Source organism: Poromitra crassiceps (genome assembly GCF_964638095.1).
Source record: "Poromitra crassiceps genome assembly, chromosome: 3".
Classification (NCBI taxonomy): domain Eukaryota; kingdom Metazoa; phylum Chordata; class Actinopteri; order Beryciformes; family Melamphaidae; genus Poromitra; species Poromitra crassiceps.
In genome coordinates, this window is record NC_139625.1 from 88,654,764 (window position 1) to 88,673,350 (window position 18,587).

An 18,587-nucleotide genomic window follows, 5' to 3' on the forward strand; every position below is an offset into this window, starting at 1 on the left:
GTAAAAAAGAAATCCCATTAATGTACGCTGTTGGGCGGAAACCGGTGGGGGGGGGGGGGGAACTCAAAGTTTCAGGTACTTTGGATCAGCGAAAGATGTTACATTACTGGTTATTCATGGTATTATTATACACTATGTTAAAATGTTAATGTTTTTTCTTCCAAATTGCTTTTTTGGAGATGGAAGGTTTCTGCCCGACGCTACGGAAAGTTCCCTACTATTAATGTTATGAGATTTTTCTGATAACATGTTTGAAGCCATCAACACATACAGTAGCTCCTATTGATTTCTAAGTATGTAACTAACTATAGGCCTATTGCAGCTCAACAATATGACACAGTATACCTGTACTGCTGTAGAAGGCCAGGCGAGAGGTGGTGTGGAACTTCTGGATGAGGAACTGGGATAAAGAGATTTTATCGTCAGTACTCAGGGACTCATCTCCACTCTTCCAGTACAGCATCAGGTCTTCATCCGTGTAGGCATCTAGAAAGCATAGGTGAGCCCAATCAAATCAATCATAAAATCACTCCGAAATGACCAGAGGCTTGGGGCATTGAAAGTTCATGAAATGTCTGTGAAAATAAAAAATTAGGGGACAAAAAATGAGAATTGAGATATATTGTCTTCTCATCCTAAGACCTTGATTTGACCTCTGATCTTGCTGTGGACCGTCTAATTGGGACGATGGCATGTCCACTAAATGCTTATTTTATTTAACAACACAATTCAACTGTACATCTCCAACTCACAGCTTTCTAGCTCCAGCGAACAGGTCTGAGAATCCAGAGGAAAGCGGCTGAAGTCCATGTTACAGGCTGCTGTCACGGTCACCCTGTTCAACAATGATAAAGACACATGCTCAAAAAAACAAAAACTAAGAAAAAAGATTCACTAAAGTAATGATACTCAGGGTGGGGCGGACAAAATAAATGTGATTGCAAGTCCCTGTACCTTAGCTAAAGTACATTGCCTGGAAAATAATTGGGCATTTTCCAGCTCTTGAAAATGCTGGGAATCGCACACAAAGCATTATGGAAAAATATTGTTAGAATGTTCCAATTAATAGATGCTAGGCATGGGTCGATTTCCGGTTTTACCGGTTCGGTTCGGTGTACGAGCCCAAACCGGTTTGATCACGTGCAAACCGTTTTTTTTTTTATTATAAAAAAATTGTGTCAATACATTCTGATTGCACTATTTTTTGTATTAGCCTCTTCTCAAGTTGCACTAGTAGGCAAAAGTCTTATTTTGTTTATTATGTTGATGTTTGAAGAAAAGTTAAGCTGAATAGTTATGAGAAATAAAAACAGTGTGTTGTTACAGTTAAATGGTTCTGCTTATTTTTATTCAGTGTTAGTGCTGGTTGGCATACCAGCTTAGAGGTGCATTATCGCCACCAACTGCTGTCGCATTACAGTCATTTATGGGCTACACTAAAAAAATATATATATATATTTCTTTTTTTTTCTAAAATTCGATATACCGGTTTGATACGTTTTTTTGAGGAATATCGAACCGGTTTCAAAATTTTCAAACCGACCCATGCCTAATAGATGCAACTACACATTTGTTCTTTAGACTCAAATATTCTGTCATAATCTTCTTCATCCTTGGAGTGATCGTGATAGTAGGGACAACACGACTATCTAGGTAAATTAATTGAAAACCAAACTCTTCAAACCAAAACAAAGACAATAAGACCTGGAAAAAGTATGGAATTTTTGACATTTAGACTGTTTCGGAAGCCTGGCCCTCGCGTTGTGTGGTGGTTTCCTGTAGTTGTTTAAGATTTCGTTCTTATATCGCACTACATTTCTGAGACTCGCATTTTTAGGTGTCTCGGTGTCATTATTATTTGGTGCCACCCGGGTTAGTTCAAATGCCATTGTTCTCACCTGTCCAAACAATCAAATCTAAAGGAGTAAACACTCCAGAGAGATTCCCACAATTAGAATAAATCTCACTCATTCTACAGTATAGTTTTCTCATGTCACTGTGTGCCCTTCCTTCGCAGAGCTCTTCTCCCACGTCTTCCTGCTCTGCTCTTTCATTTACATATGACATATAAAAAGTAAATATTCATGATCTGGAGGCCCTGCAGCGTGATATGCACTGTGTTCTGGAGCCTCATTAAAGTCAGCTGTCAGACTGCAACACAACTCATAAATATGGATTATGAGAACAGTGAAGAAAATGAAATACAATGAAATGAATGATGAAATGAAACATGAAATGTAACTGTGATTGTGGTTGCATGTCATGGAGTTGGACAATACGTCCTCATCCCGAAACGACAATAAGTCGATTATTATATTAATAATCGGTATTATATTTAAGCAATATATCACGAGAGCTAGTGTGTTGTGGTGAATATATCCCCCTGATGGGTCGAGTGGGATAACAACTGAGCAGGGGGATATATTCCACAACACACGCTGCTCGAGTGCTATATTGCTTTTATAAAAGGGTTCCAAGTATAATAATATAATAATAATAACACTATAAGTCCGACTGGCATGGTATTCTGAGACTCAGTTGAAACACTACTGTAAGGCGGGACCTCTAGCAAGAAGATAGACGTGCGGGTGATTTGATTGGATCGTTCTGGAGACTGAAGTCGACATTGGCCAATCCTGGCGCTTGCCTGGACTTTTTACAAAGTCCGACACCAGAGCCATATGCCCACACCAAGTAACGTTACGTCTTATTTAGAAATGCGGGGTTAAGAGTGAGGGCGCGCGAGAGAGGGGTTAAGACATTAGCCCGCGTCTATTCTTGTACAAAACATCATTTTCTGCGAAGTATTAGTAAAGTTATAAGCGAAGATCGATTCACAAGGATCTGAAAAGCTGTCTCCGCCATTTTGTTTTTGAGGTACTTTTAGTAAGAGAGTTGCGCCATCATGCGTCCGACTAGTGACCCTCCATACAGCAGATCAGGAGAAAGCTGTTTGGCTCGAGTGCAGCGCTGCCTTTTAGTAAGAGAGTTGCCATGGCAACCAATAACCCATGGCCATGGGTTATTGAACTCGGTTACTGGAATTATACAATGGCTGTGAACCAATCAGATTGCTTGATTTGAGAGAGCCATTTTATAATATATATTATATTAATAGTCGTTATTACATTAACGTCACACCGTTGTGTTTGAACGTCGGTTATGTTGAGGCAACTAAAACAACTTTGGTTATGTTTATGCAACTAAAACAACTTGGTTAAGGTTGGTTGGTTGGTTAGCATGTTCTCGAGCAAAATGTAACAAAAAACACGTTTGTGGTGCAGGGGATTTGAATGAAAATGGTTCCATCGCCACAGCAGAGAACCTGTAATGCAGATCGCTGTACTGTATGACGGTTAGCACACAATTAGTATTTCCAGTTTGACTTAGTGCAATAGCTTGTGCAAAACTGACACTTTGTGCAAAAGGGCAATTTGCAATCTACAATCTATCATTGTTCTGCAATCAACTCCAGCACTTTATCATTCAAGTGCAATCAAATGAGCACACTAACACTTGAACACCAGTCACACTAGCACTTGAACACTTGGCACCTAAAGGCCGTTTCACACCGGTGTAGATCTCCATGCGAATAATCGGCACGGAGATTCACATTTTTTTTTTAAATTAGTTGTAATTGAAGTTTGCACACCGCGGCATAACATTCGTGCGGCGTTTTAAATTTCCGGATGGACCTTGACGTCCGCGGATTTCCGCCTGCGGAAAATACGTTTGACCAATGAAACCCTTTTTGTTTACTGTCAAATACTGTCTGTGTATAAGAGGTTGCAATGCGGAAAATCCGGACGCAATTTCGCACCATTTCTGTGTGAAACGCCGAAACGGCCATATTGTCGTTTGTCTGTGTTATGGTATATGTTGTATTTTTTATGGTTGGCGGCTTTAGCTCAGGAGGTAGAGCGGGTCGGCCAATGACGCAAAGGTTGGCGGCTCGATCCCCGCTCCCTCCCAGGTGCTGTCGTTGTGTCCTTGGGCAAGACACTTAACCCTCCTTGCTCCCGATGGTGTGTAGGCACCCTGCGTGGTAGCCTGCCGCCATTGGTGTATGAATGGGTGAATGTAGACTATCTACTGATTGTAAAGCGCTTTGGATAAAAGCGCTATATAAATGCAGGCCATTTATGGTTCTGAAGTTCGTGTGGTTTTGTGGCTTGTATATGTACTGTTTGCTTTTGTGCTTATGAAGTTTATGTACAGTTGTATATTGTTTGGAATTGTTTGTGTTCTAACATCAACCTGCCAAGGGACTACAGATGGAAATTAGCCTGTGGCTATAATCTGGCATATTTACATGAAAATGTTCATCAATATGTATTGTCCCTATCTTAAATAAATAAATAAAACTTGTGAGGTGTTGAACAGACTCAGACCTGAGACTGTAGAGGACGTGTCCATCAGGAAAGACACGCAGCATGATGTTCTCGGTGGTGGTGTCGTGGATGAAGGACCTCTTGGAGTGGACGAAGAACACGTCGGGAACCCAGATCTTCTTGACCAGACGCCCGTCAAACGTCATGCTCTTGTTGGTGCTGCTGGTGAATGCCAGGCGCTCGTCCTTCCAGTAGTGCCTCAGGTAAAGGGTCATGGTGAAGTCCTGTGGCAATCAAAGGAATAGTTAAAATGGGAGATTTATTGGAGATTACCAAAATTGTCATACTGTATATTACTGTAAAAATAAAAAACATAATTCAATGCCTCTAAAATACTAAGGTTCCAGTGTGCGAAAGTGTTATCATTTTGTCAAAACCAAGACTTTGTGCCTATTGTCCTTTAAAAGGTGATAGAATTTGTTTGATAGAATTTTCCCTCATCAATCCCTTTTATCGCCGCGACTGTGATTCGGTCGGTAATTGAAGTTATACCATGGTCTGGGTTAATACTCAATTCTGATTGGCTGCAGGGTGTCCATTATTTTGTGATAATGTACACCTAGCTAAGTAGCTCCAGGCAAATGGTGTGTTCACCATTCATATCAATGCGCCATGGCCTCGACAGAGCCATTTGAGCTCTATACCACTGTTAAGGGTTAATTTGGGACTTTTATAAGTTTAGAAAAAAATTGAGTTGGTCAAAGTAACTATTTAGATTAAAAAATAACGGCTATTTAGAAATCTGTCGTTTTCGGGGGTCTGATGATGTCAGCTGACAGAATCCGGCTCTTAGCTGTCAACTGTAAAACCAGGGCCCTTTCTCAATACCAAGAATGTGTTCTTGGTCTTGTGTTCTTGGAGAGAACGTTCTTGCTAGTCGTTCTTGGAAGAATGAACTTGCTAGGTCACAAGCACACATAACGCTGTTGGCAGTTTGAGATGATGTGTACTTGAGGGTATTGCGCAATACCAGTGCAGAGGCCACCTGCAGTACTACACAAATAAAAAGCTCAGCTGATGTAGATGCAGCCAATTGTGCTCTGGAGCTTTTTTGCCATTTTTCGCCATAAATGTTCGTAAAGTGGCACTAATCGTGCGTTCCTTTATCGCAAAATAACTGGGATGTGGAGGCTAAATAACATCACATCCGTTTTGTTAGCGTTCCATTTGCAGAAAACTTGAGCTGGGAAGTTCACTGTTCATTGGTCAGATCCAGTCGCTAGCCAGGCTAGCCATTGTTAGCAATAACAATTGACAACATGGCATTTCGCGGCATTTTGCGCATACAAACACTGCAGCCTTATTTTCCACACAGATAGAAGTTAGGCAGTGCTGTGTACAGCTGATTTAATGGGACACAAACAAAACAGAGGTGCTAAACAATATTACTACGATTACTACTACTGTTGTTGCGCGGGCTATCACTTCCGGCCCCAGCAGCGCAGAAGAAGACGAGTGTTTGTCGCTGATTCATTTTGAGGAAATGACACCCGGGTTTCAGTGAGGGATTAAACATGTTTATTAGTGGCGCTATTGTTTCAACACCATGCGCCGAGGTTCACACAACCCTTTTCGCTCCGTAAGTACATTTGAAATTTCATTTGCGAAACTTTATCGAGTAGTTTGAAAGATTTAGCAGACGGAGCGACCTGTGGACGCTATTTCGGCGGTGTACTAATAAGGGACTGCGTAGCATTAGCGGTTAGCAGTTCCGAAAGGGGCAAGGATATCTGCCTTGCCAAGTTGACACAAGTCACCAACCAAAGCATCCTCGGTAAAGTGGGGATGTCGAGAACACATATGGGAATTTTAAGCGTTCTTGGCGAAATGTGAACTTTGCATTGGAACAGTACTTGGGCTGCGACTGATGACGTTTCACAGGGACACAAGAACGCAAGAACACACAAGAACCCTTAATGAGAAACGGCTCTGTTTACAACTTTGCAGCAAGCCAGCCAGGCGCTTTGCAAGAGCACGCGCTGCCTGTATCACTGATATAAATCAAGTCGAAGAGGAAAAAGATGAGATCAACAAAAAGAAAACAATGAAATGGGCAGTTAACAGCAACACACTGAGAGACGTCCTTGTACAAAACATACCTGGACTCCAACATAGAAAGCTTCAGATGGTTTTCAGTCTCCTCCGAGCGCAGCACGCGCCACTTATGTCTTATACGCAGACGTTTACGTAATTCCCTGGAATGCGAGTTTAATGAGCCAGTTACATGGCGTTGCATTCCATTTGCTTTATTTTGTATGTTACATACAATTGGCCAAATTATTAGTTAGTTTATGGTCTAGAAATTCTGCCAGGTGCAGGCACTAAGCGGCCATTTCATCCAATGATAATCTTGAGCAGCCGAGGGGACTATTTTGTCTCGCCGGTTCTCAACTCATATCTAAGGTTATGAAAACTAGATTTTGATTGCAAAATGCATGGAAATATAAATTAATGGTCTTGTTTTGTTTCTTATGGTGCGGGTTAATGCACTTCGAGGTGTCTATTATCAGAAATTAATGTACTTTGCGGAAGCAAACATCCTCAGCTTTGCCTCGGACGGTTCACGCCTCGTACATTAATTTCTGATAATGGACAACTCGTCGTTTATCTGTCCCACTGATGACATCATCAGTTGTCATAAATTCACACACACACACACACACACACACACACACACACACACACACACACATACACACACACACACACACACACACACAAAGTCCTAGTGATGATGTCATCAGTGATGTCATTAATTGCCCTAAGGCTGATTGCGTCTGGCACTCTTCTTGCACGCGCTGGAGGCGGGGCTCCGTGGAGGGCGCGCACACTCTGCGCGGGCCAAAACAGAACATAGTCAATGCACAGCTCGCTCCTCCCACCCCCCTCCTCCTGTGGAAGCTCCAGGGGAAAATGCCGGCGATTAGTGCCAGGCAGTCTGAATGAAATTGAATGTAACGTTCCCAATTCTATGTATTAAATTCTAAAAAACGACCCTCAACATTTGGGAAGGCTAAGCCACACAACTAGTTTGTTATAATCGAACGTCATGCTTCGAAGGCGACTTTACGACGATGAGGACGGTGAGGACTCAATCACAGCAGATATCCGCTGATAGCCTACCACGGAGATCTCACAGGCACAGGCAGCTTCCTCAGCTCCGAGTGTGCTGGCGATTTCTCACCAGGAATTGGTGGACTTCTGCTGGTCCTTGTGGTCTCTCCGTGTTGTGTCATAGAGATGCGGGTAGAGGCGGACTTGCTCTTCCCTCAAAAGCGTCCATGTTGACAATGTGCCAAAACCCGACGCGCTGATAGAAAAATCTCCATGGACGCGCCGCGCCGTGCTCAGGCCTCGCCCCCCGACACGCCCCGTGCGATGACGTCAAAATCGGCGCGCGCCCTATGCGCTTGGCTGGGCGCAAAGACTATGCCAAAGGCTTTAGGCTGAGGCTATAGTTCAGTGATGATGTCACTGATGACATGACTGATGTCATCAGTCATGTCATCAGTGATGATGTCATCAATCGTCAAGGTTGGAGATAATGTACAGATTCCCACTGCTCTTGTTGGGAAATGTATACATGTCACATTTTTCTACATTTGCTGTAACATACTGTAACATACGGCAAGTAAGTGAAAGTAACTGTAAGAGAAATAATGCTACTAGCAAAAAATGTTGGCATGGCACAAATCACCAAAAGCTAACACAACAATATTATTATGGTGTTATTATTATTATTGTTTGATTGATTATTATTATTAAACTGATATTGTAACATTATCTTTATCTCATGTACTGTATGATCTGGAATATTCCCTCAAAGTTCAGCAGTCAGACTTACCATATCGACTTCAGAGATGCTGTCCAAGCTCTCCACCTGGACATCCACTCCAACTGGGATTGCTGGGCCTGGAGAATAAATGCACGTTAAAAACAAAAGTAGTTGAAACTACACCAAAACGAGCTAAAAAGGCTAAACGTGCGTTACCGCCTCCTGGGTTACAACCCAGTTGGTCGACAAGTCACGTTTAGCCTTTTTAGCTTGTTTTTTTTCCCACCAGCATATCAATAAGCATTAATGCACCAAGCTATATAAACAAAGTAGCCAACAAGTGCCAGAAGAAAACCCAATACAACACGTCCAAATTGATATTATCCAGCAAGAAAGTGATAATAAGATACAAAGAAGCAGAGAAAAATGACCAATCTAGCTCGCTTGTTTTAATGAAATAAACTCAGTGTTGCATGAGACTTGATTATTTTTGAATTGCTTTGTGTAACTTTCAAGTTGCATGGAAATTATGTTTCATGCAATTTGCAGTGAAAGGACATGAACATTTCACCATGTAAAGCCAGCCTAAGACATTATTATTTTATAAAACTCTTTATAAATGATTATCATCATTGCAACTTATAAGTATTATAAGTGGTGGACACTTCTTGACTTTCCAGAATACAATTAATTTAACCACAGCACAAACAATAGTGAAGCCCGCAGGCTGTGCAATACATGAAATCTACCTACAGGGGGTGCCACTATTCCATTACTATATCCCATTCTGTAACCACATTCTTGGTGGGGTCATGTCTCTTTGCCATAATTGACATCACCTATGACCTCTGGTTAAAGATAACAGCATTACATCACCCTTTCATATAGTCGGTCATCCTATCAGAGCATGTAACACACAGGACATATAGATCATGTCAGACTGGAGGGAAGATTTACAGGCGATTTGACCACTTTGCATCACTTATCTGTGATCTATACAGTCTGTAATCCAAAGAGATTAGCAGACATGCTAAATGCTAGATTAGAGTTAGCGGTCCTCAAAGCCATTGAGATGAGGGGCTGTGGAAGGATCTATGTTTGGGATTATTCTTCATGTGTATCTCTTGCCACATACAGTAGAGCACAGAGGTTCCCAAACTCTTCAGACAAAGTCCACGCACCAAACCACATTTCCCAAGTACCGCTTCCCACTGTGGCTACCAACTTTTTTTACTCCATAAAAAAAAAATCACAAACCATACCATAGCATCAGAAAGGCTAAATACTAGTAGGCAACTGTTGCAAGTCAGACCGCAAATAACCAACACATAAACAGATAATCATCTTATTTGCTGATAGGCTGATTGATTGATGGCAGTCAGCAAGGCTCCGAGTACCACCAGGTGGAGCCTCGCAGGCATGACTTCCTGTATGGTTAGGCTGCTTTAGACTATACGGTCTGCATGGTTAGACAGACAGACAGACAGACAGACAGACACCACCCACCAGGGGCGTAGGCAGAAATTCAATTATGGGTGGGCCTGGATAAAATTGGGTGGGCCTGGATAAAATTGGGGGGGCAATTGCATGACTACCCAGGCCCACCCGTAGAAACGCCCCTGCCACCCACCCACCTAGGCAACTGTGCGCTCATACCAGGAAAGATTTATTACATCACTGATGATATCACAATTGCTCGAATTGACAACACTAATGACATCACAATTGCTCGAGTGGCATCATTGATGACATAATCGTGACTGACACCACCACCACAGACACCAACCACTTTGTAACTTTGAAAGAAGAAGACTAGGAATCGAGTGTGCATAGCGTTGCTATGGTGGAGACTCTGGAGTTGCCATGGCTGAAGTTATGGAAATGGCCTGCTCTGCGTGCTCCTGGCAGACAGACAGACAGACTCCGCCCACCTACCTAGGCGCCATTGTGCAACTGTGCACTGCCTGAGCTGAATGTCCTCTTCTCCTTACTCATTCTGCTTCTGTGGTGTTTTATGGCAGTTGGCATCGTTTATGTTGCATTACCGCCTCCTGGAGTTATCCATCCACTGTTTCCCTACATTCTTTCCCTTAACTCACCCTTGTCCTCTCCTCTATAAGTCACTCCGTTGGTTGGTAGGAAATTCGCATATCTGGTCGCAACTATGACATCACAATTGTTCAAGTGTGGTGGATGACATCACAATGGAGTGGATAACGTATTTTTTTTATTTTATCTTTATTTTTTACCACATAGGCTACCGATGTCTTTTCCTTCACTGTCATATTGTCTCAGCTGGCCTCTTCACTCCAACATTGATGGCACATTCTGCTTCCAGTTTCACAGTGTTCTCACCCTCACAGTGTTCTCACCCTCAGGGTACTGTAGACACGCTGAACTGACGTAGTGGGCGGTGATGCTGCCCTATTTAATGTTCACCTTGGTAACAAGATTGTGGAAACAACACAGTAACACAGTAACACAGTAACACAGTAACACAGTAACACAGTAACACAGTACCCTGACTTTAGGCCATGCTTACATTTCTCCTTACATAGTTTCAAAGTTAGAGAAAAAATCCCAACTGGATACATATTGTGTATCTGCTCTATCTAGCTGCGTATTGAATTCCATTCAAATCCAATGCCTTGTTTTTAGGACTGCACCATTTAATATGCACCATAGGTATTTGTGCATCATTATACACATTTCCCTGTATTTGTATTGAAGTGGTTTAGGGCTGGGTATTTGTAAGGACTTCATGATATGATACGTATCATGATACATGGGTCACGATACGATTGTATCACGATACATTGTGATATATTGCAATACTCTACATCATTTACTGAAAATACAACTTGCTGTGTACGACCCAGGTAGTGTCATAACATGTCCATCACATTAGATTGATAACTCAGTGGACAAATTGAGTCAAAACTGACTTCATTCCAATTTATTAGAATGGTATTTGCAAATTTGCACGGTTGCACACTGTTACTGAACACACCGAAATAAGAATAAGTATTCTTATTGTGTCACTGAACACACACGGCTGTGCAAAAAATGGATACAGCGATATATCGCGATATTTTTCTGAAATATCGATACAGTATTGTGGAAAAAATATTGCAATATATTGCTGCAACGATTTCCTTGCCTCTCTTTTATAGCCCCTCCAGTGGTTGGGGCTGTAGGAAAGAACAGGTTAAGTTTTGTTGTATTTCAGAGTCTAATAATGTGAACTAGAGGTCTTCACGGGTCCAAAATGACGGACCCGGACACGAATGGACCCATGAAATGTGTGCCTGGACCCGAATGGACCAGTCTATTATTAGAAAGCTGAGACCCGGACCCGGACAGAGACGATAAATGTCACACCCGGACCCGGACAGACCCGATAAATGTCACACCCGGACCCGGGCCCAGACCCAAAGTCCCTTCTTTTTAATGGACCCGAGACCCGGCCGGGTCTGGGTCGGGTCCTCGGGTATCCGGGAATACCAGAAGACCTGTAGTAGGTTCAAGTGCTCATTTTTCTGACAAGTTTGTTTTCAATTAGTTATTTGACAATATGAAAAGGGGTGATTGACAGCTGTGAAAGCCACTCACCAGGTCCACTCGAGTGCCAGTGGACCCGGACTTTTACTGTCAGAGACCCGAGACCTGTGGCAAACAGACCCGGAGTCACTTCTTTTGAATGGATCCCAGACCTGGCCGGGTCCGGGTTGGGTCCTCGGGTATCCGGGGGCTCGGGCATACCCAAAGACCTATAATGTGAACTAACTGTCAGTCTTTTTGAAATGTAGACGTAAAATGTAACTTCCCCACCACTGCTGATTGAATGCACTTTTACAGTGTTGGACCTCTTCTCATGTGTCTCCAGCTGTTCTCCAGTACAGAGAAGTGTCATTTGCGGGGTAACAGCTATCTGGTGGCACAGCAGGTAACAGCTGTCTGGTGGCACAGCAGGTAACAGCTGTGTGGTGGCACAGCAGGTAACAGCTGTCTGGTAGCACAGCAGGTAACAGCTGTCTGGTAGCACAGCAGGTAACAGCTGTCTGGTGGCACAGCAGGTAACAGCTGTCTGGTGGCACAGCAGGTAACAGCTGTCTGGTGGCACAGCAGGTAACAGCTGTCTGGTAGCACAGCAGGTAACAGCTGTCTGGTGGCACAGCAGGTAACAGCTGTGTGGTGGCACAGCAGGTAACAGCTGTCTGGTGGCACAGCAGGTAACAGCTGTGTGGTGGCACAGCAGGTAACAGCTGTCTGGTGGCACAGCAGGTAACAGCTGTCTGGTGGCACAGCAGGTAACAGCTGTCTGGTAGCACAGCAGGTAACAGCTGTCTGGTGGCACAGCAGGTAACAGCTGTCTGGTAGCACAGCAGGTAACAGCTGTCTGGTGGCACAGCAGGTAACAGCTGTCTGGTGGCACAGCAGGTAACAGCTGTCTGGTGGCACAGCAGGTAACAGCTGTCTGGTAGCACAGCAGGTAACAGCTGTGTGGTGGCACAGCAGGTAACAGCTGTCTGGTAGCACAGCAGGTAACAGCTGTCTGGTGGCACAGCAGGTAACAGCTGTCTGGTAGCACAGCAGGTAACAGCTGTGTGGTGGCACAGCAGGTAACAGCTGTGTGGTGGCACAGCAGGTAACAGCTGTCTGGTGGCACAGCAGGTAACAGCTGTCTGGTGGCACAGCAGGTAACAGCTGTCTGGTGGCACAGCAGGTAACAGCTGTCTGGTGGCACAGCAGGTAACAGCTGTCTGGTGGCACAGCAGGTAACAGCTGTCTGGTAGCACAGCAGGTAACAGCTGTCTGGTGGCACAGCAGGTAACAGCTGTCTGGTGGCACAGCAGGTAACAGCTGTCTGGTAGCACAGCAGGTAACAGCTGTCTGGTGGCACAGCAGGTAACAGCTGTCTGGTGGCACAGCAGGTAACAGCTGTCTGGTGGCACAGCAGATTGCTGCCATGCAGCTAAGCGAAGCTAGCCTAGGCTAAGCTAACGGCGACAGGCAAGCAAAATTACACTGCTCTAAGCTAGCCGCTAGAGCTACTCCAGCCACCACAAATTAAGCCGGCCTCTCCAGATGGCAGCTGGCTGCTATAACCCATCCATCAGTGAGCACTGCTTAAAGCTTTATCTATAAAAAAAAAAAAAAAAAAAACTGTGATGATTACGCTAACGTACCCCTGAGCTAGTGCTTGGTCCCAGATGACACACACTCACAGGATATAGCATGCCACTATGGTGCTCGCTCGGGGATAAAGCTAGCCTGATATCAGACTGACTTGTCAACTCGTTACAATCCATTTCCATCTTCTAGTCTGATTGCATCCACTCTAAGCGATTTCCATGAATTCCACTTTCCCTGACCAATCACTAGAGACCATCTATCGGCCAAAATCTACGTAGTTAATCCACCCGGGAGAAAGAAAAAATCTCCCCTTTGAATAAATGCCTTCAAAGGCAGAGTGCTGTTCGGATTCTAAAGGTATCTTTAATCGATTTAAAACAGCCTCGATAGCGTCTATCTCGTCTATGGTTGTTACCACCATGGTTGTTATTAGGCTATTCCTCGGTGCACTTGACAGCGGGAAAAACAGCTTGACAACAGCATTAGTCCTGCCCATTGAGCTGTTTATTGGTGCTGATTGGCTAATCGTTAGTGCCCCTCGGCACTGATTAGCGAATCGTTGTTGCATGATGACATCACAATGCCAGTCCAGAAGCATCCAAAACTCAACTCCGTGGAGTGGGCGGAGTCAAAGGTCTGGAACCAGGCAAGGATAAAGCTACTGTTGATCACGACAGTCCATAAATTGCTGCCAATTCTCCTGGCAATACAACAGAACATGTCACTATGTACACCACCACTATGTAGGCTACATAGTGTTATGACTCAACACTATGTACACCGCAATATGTAGGCTACATAGTGTTATGACTCAACACTATGTACACCACCACTATGTAGGCTACATAGTGTTATGACTCAACACTATGTACACCACCACTATGTAGGCTACATAGTGTTATGACTCAACACTATGTACACCACCACTATGTAGGCTACATAGTGTTATGACTCAACACTATGTACACCACCCCTATGTAGGCTACATAGTGTTATGACTCAACACTATGTACACCACCACTATGTAGGCTACATAGTGTTATGACTCAACACTATGTACACCACCACTATGTAGGCTACATAGTGTTATGACTCAACACTATGTACACCACCACTATGTAGGCTACATAGTGTTATGACTCAACACTATGTACACCACCACTATGTAGGCTACATAGTGTTATGACTCAACACTATGTACACCACCACTATGTAGGCTACATAGTGTTATGACTCAACTGGGAGGAGGCCACGGGGCAGACCACCGACCAGGTGGAGTGATTACATCTCAACGCTGGCCGGGGAACACCTCGGGTCCCCCAGTCAGAGGTGGTTGGCCAGGGAAAGGGAAGTTTGGGGCCCCCTGCTGGAACGGCTACCTCCCCGACCGGATACGTGGTTGAAGATGGATGGATGGACTACGTGCACAGTGGAGCGCTACAGCATGTCGCCCCTTCCCCCCCAATGATAAAGCAGCAGTGAGCCAAAGTCAATGGATTATTTCAGTCTTCCCTTTGATGTAGCGAGCTGGATGATTGATTTACAATCTGTTTAGCCTATAAAACTGAATGTAAAAATGGTCACAACATTCTGTCCATTTCAGTAATGCAGAGAAATCAATGATCACTGAACAATGCAATCTAAAAATTCCCCCCTTTGGCTAAAAGTGGAAGCCAGCTCTATCACAGACTCCTCCCTGTCAGCAATGTTATTCTCTAAACTAGAAACGCCAATCCTGAACCAGATCAGAAGAGTTCTGAGTATACCAGATGTTTCCGCTCATATACCAATTTGTTTTAATCACACCTTTTTGCCCACGCGGTCAGACAGAACCTATCGTGCCTCGAGTGAGAAAGGGCTGTGTTCAATCGGAGACTTAGGTCGCTTTCACATATAAGTGAAACAAGCGAAACAAGCGAACTCTGGTCCGCTTGAAAACGTGGGTCTCGGTTCGTTTGCAAGTGAACCCTAGCGCGGTTCGTTTGTGGTGTGAAAGCAAACCGAACCAAACACAAGAGCAAATATAGGAAAGGCAGTGCATCATGAGTAGAAGGAGGTAGAAGGAAGCAAAACAAACACTGCAGCGCACACACGGGTCGGTGCTCACACTGCGCTGCCTCGCTCATCTCGTCTCATCTGCAGAATGATGTTGGACCCAACAGCTCGCTGCCTCATCTGCTGCTCATATTGGGCGCATTCTTGTAAAATATTTATTTGATAGTAACACCAAAGTAAAACCAGAAATCCCAACATTGCATAAAGGTGATTTCTCTATGGGTTGTGTTTCACGGATTCACTTGTGTTGTTCAGTCAGCCCTCACCAGGCAAGGCAGCAGAAGAGGAGAGATTTCCCCTCTATATTCTGTCCAATAGACGAGTGACTGTTTCGACCACATGACATTGTTCAGAATGTTTGGTGCTTGTGGCAAATTGTTGTGTGAAAGTGAACCAGACTAAATGAAAATTGAAACAATGTTGCAACTTCACCCCCCCGAATCGCACCAAGTCCACCAGCTTATATGTGAAAGCGACCTTACACAGATGGCCATTTTGCCTCTTTTGATCTTCTGAGGAGGAAATTTGAGTTACCCAACACACATTGGTTCAGACACCTGTCCCATATAATCTGTGACAGACCGAGTTCGTCCTGCCATGCCTCTCTAATCCTCTCAGTGGAGGCCCTGTTATAGTTATCGGACAAATGTACTAGTCTAGAAATAAGGTGAATGGAGTGGGGGGGACTCAACAAGACCTCAGAAAAAGTGTCTTCGTCTGGGAGAACTTCAAAGTCTCGAAACTTAGAGCGTACATAATCTCTGATTTGTAGGCACCAGCTGAGCCAATTCAAAGTTACTCACTGTCTTCACTATTCCAAATCGAAATTGCACAAGATTGACCCATCTGTCTCACCACTATGCGATAGGTGCCAGGTGTTAGAGGGTACACTGTCACACGCTTTCTGGCTTTGCCCTTTAATATCCGGATTCTGGGCCAAAGTTTTCGACTGGTACTCTAAGGCCTACAAAGTAACTCTTAAGCCGGAGGCAGAACTTGCCATTTTTGGCTGCTCGGAATCCTCCTGACTTCTCCCCATGGCTGTGCAGCAGTCCCTGACACAGGGGATGATTGTCGCCAAAATACTTATTCTGAAAGACTGGAAGTCCCCCTCTCCACCCTCCTTTCAGCTGTGGCTGACACTGACAGACATGGTCTCAGTAGTGCGTATGGAAAGACTCAGGTCTCTGATGACTAACTCAATCAGGAAGTTCTCGATTATCTGGGACCCGTTTCTGGACTACCTGGATGAGGTCAGAAATGAGTAACTCCCAGTGTGAGATTTTAGGTACAGTGTCTCTTGTAAACAGATTTTTAGTACATTTTAGTAGGCTGGTAGCACCATGTTTTTTGTTTGTTTGTTTGTTCGCTTTTTGTCTAATTTTGTTTTGTTTTGTTTTGTTTTGTTTTTTGTTTTTTCGCTTCTTTTTTCTTTTCCTTCTTTTGTTTGTTTGTTTGTTTACTTGTGTTGTCTTGTTTTTTGTCTTTGTTTGTTTTTAATCATTTAAAACCAAACCTGTACAATCGACTGGATGTGGGATTAGGTTCACGGGGTGGCAGAAAACAGTTTCTTTTCAGATCATCACTCACATGGTCAATGTCGCTGTTACATTATATTATTATTATTACATTATATTCGTACACGCAGTTTATTTGAAGACTATTTGTTATGGGTTCTGTACCGGCTGTTTGCTGTTGTTGTTTTGTTTTGTTTTTTGCTTGGGTGTTTACATCCAATTGTTAACGGCACTGAACCGATGTCTGAAAAAGAAACAATAAAAAAACGATATACCACATGCGAAATTTCATATGTGAAATTTTGCATGTGATCACATGTGATTTGCACATGTGAATTTCATGTGGTTTTTCTGTAAGGGGCAATATGGCTTCAAATCAATATCACAATTATTTCAAACTTTTACCTCGATTACTATTAACTCATTGAATGCCATGGACGTCCTTCGACGTCCAATTAAATAGTGACGTAGAATGCCACGGACGTCCTTCGACGTCCAATGCGTTTTTTGACGGTGGGACGTCGATCAAAGCCTTCCGCAGCTCCTGTACAACTATAGTAGCTATTGGAGGTGTATAACCTATTTTACGGACTCATTAGGTGGCGACAGTGCTTGCTCGGTGCAGTCCAGATTAGAGACAGGTCCGAGAAACAGCCTAAAAGCCGTGGATCAAAGACAACCCGATGCATGCTCCCAGAGCCATTTGCTCTGTCGCGGGAGCTGACATTGGCTCCGAACAGGAGTCAATCCGCGCTCACAACTGAGCCCCTCTGTCCCTGTCTGTCTGTCTGTCTGTCTGTATAGTTTCTCCAACCGATTAGCAGCCAGGAAAGCAGCCCCTGACGCCAAACCATTCAGCAATCCGGGTTGGCTCTTCCCTGCTGTGGCGCTGAGAGCCGACAGCAGCACACAAACGGCACTCCGAAAATATAATGGTTGCGTGAGGCTGTGTGCAGTGTGGGGAGGAGTTTACGGGGGGAGGGGGGAGGGGGGTGGTGCCGGGTGGTGCACGCAGGGCATCACACAACAACTACGTCACTACATCAGAAAATATTATCTTCAGACTCAGTGAATGTGCTTGAAATGCTGCATTTCACAAAAGGCGGATTATCTCAGCTAATAATTTGAAAAGCCTGAAAACGCTGAAAACAACCTATCTTCTCCGGCTCATAACTAAAGAACGGAAAATGGTATCAATAAACTTTTTTTTGCTGATGATACAATAGAGCCAGCTCGTTCTTGTGCGTGTTCGGTGTTTACATAGTAATATCACACAATATTCTGTGGGCCTCGAGAAATCACTGAAAACGCTCTGAAAACTCTGGCACTGGGAGCATCCGTTCTCCAAAAGTGGCTGGCACTGAATGAGTTAATGAACTATTATTCGTTTTTTAAGCTTTTTGTTTAACACTGCCCTCTTCCCTGACATTGTCTGTACTGTACTGTAGGCTGTACTGTTTGTTATCTGTACTGTACTGTAGTAGGCTGTACTGTTTGTTGGCTGTACTGTTTGTTGGCTCAGTGTTTTTGCTCATGTCATCCTCCATGCCGTCAGCTTTGCTTTGAGTGAACGCCTGAATGCAGACTAACGTTAGCTGGATGGGGCGGAGCCACGTGACTGAACAGTTCATGAACGCACGCATTGGGGAAAGTATAAATAACATTATGTAACTCTTTTACAGCCTTTTTAATCATTTTGATGCAGTGACTTCT

At 43.9% G+C, this 18,587-nt stretch overlaps 1 protein-coding gene across 1 annotated transcript in view; it reads right to left on the reverse strand.

Moving 5' to 3' along the window:
* The window catches only part of gabrr2a (gamma-aminobutyric acid type A receptor subunit rho2a), a gene marked incomplete at its 3' end in the record, with an annotated part of 37,908 nt that overhangs the window by 14,171 nt on the left and 5,150 nt on the right, over nucleotides 1–18,587 (reverse strand). The window contains exons 2-5 of the mRNA XM_083632648.1: nucleotides 8,236–8,303; nucleotides 4,392–4,615; nucleotides 753–835; nucleotides 346–486 (exon numbers count right to left, since the gene is read on the reverse strand). Of these exons, the coding sequence (XP_083488774.1) occupies nucleotides 346–486; nucleotides 753–835; nucleotides 4,392–4,615; nucleotides 8,236–8,303 (516 nt within the window). The remainder of the gene's footprint in view (nucleotides 1–345; nucleotides 487–752; nucleotides 836–4,391; nucleotides 4,616–8,235; nucleotides 8,304–18,587) is intronic.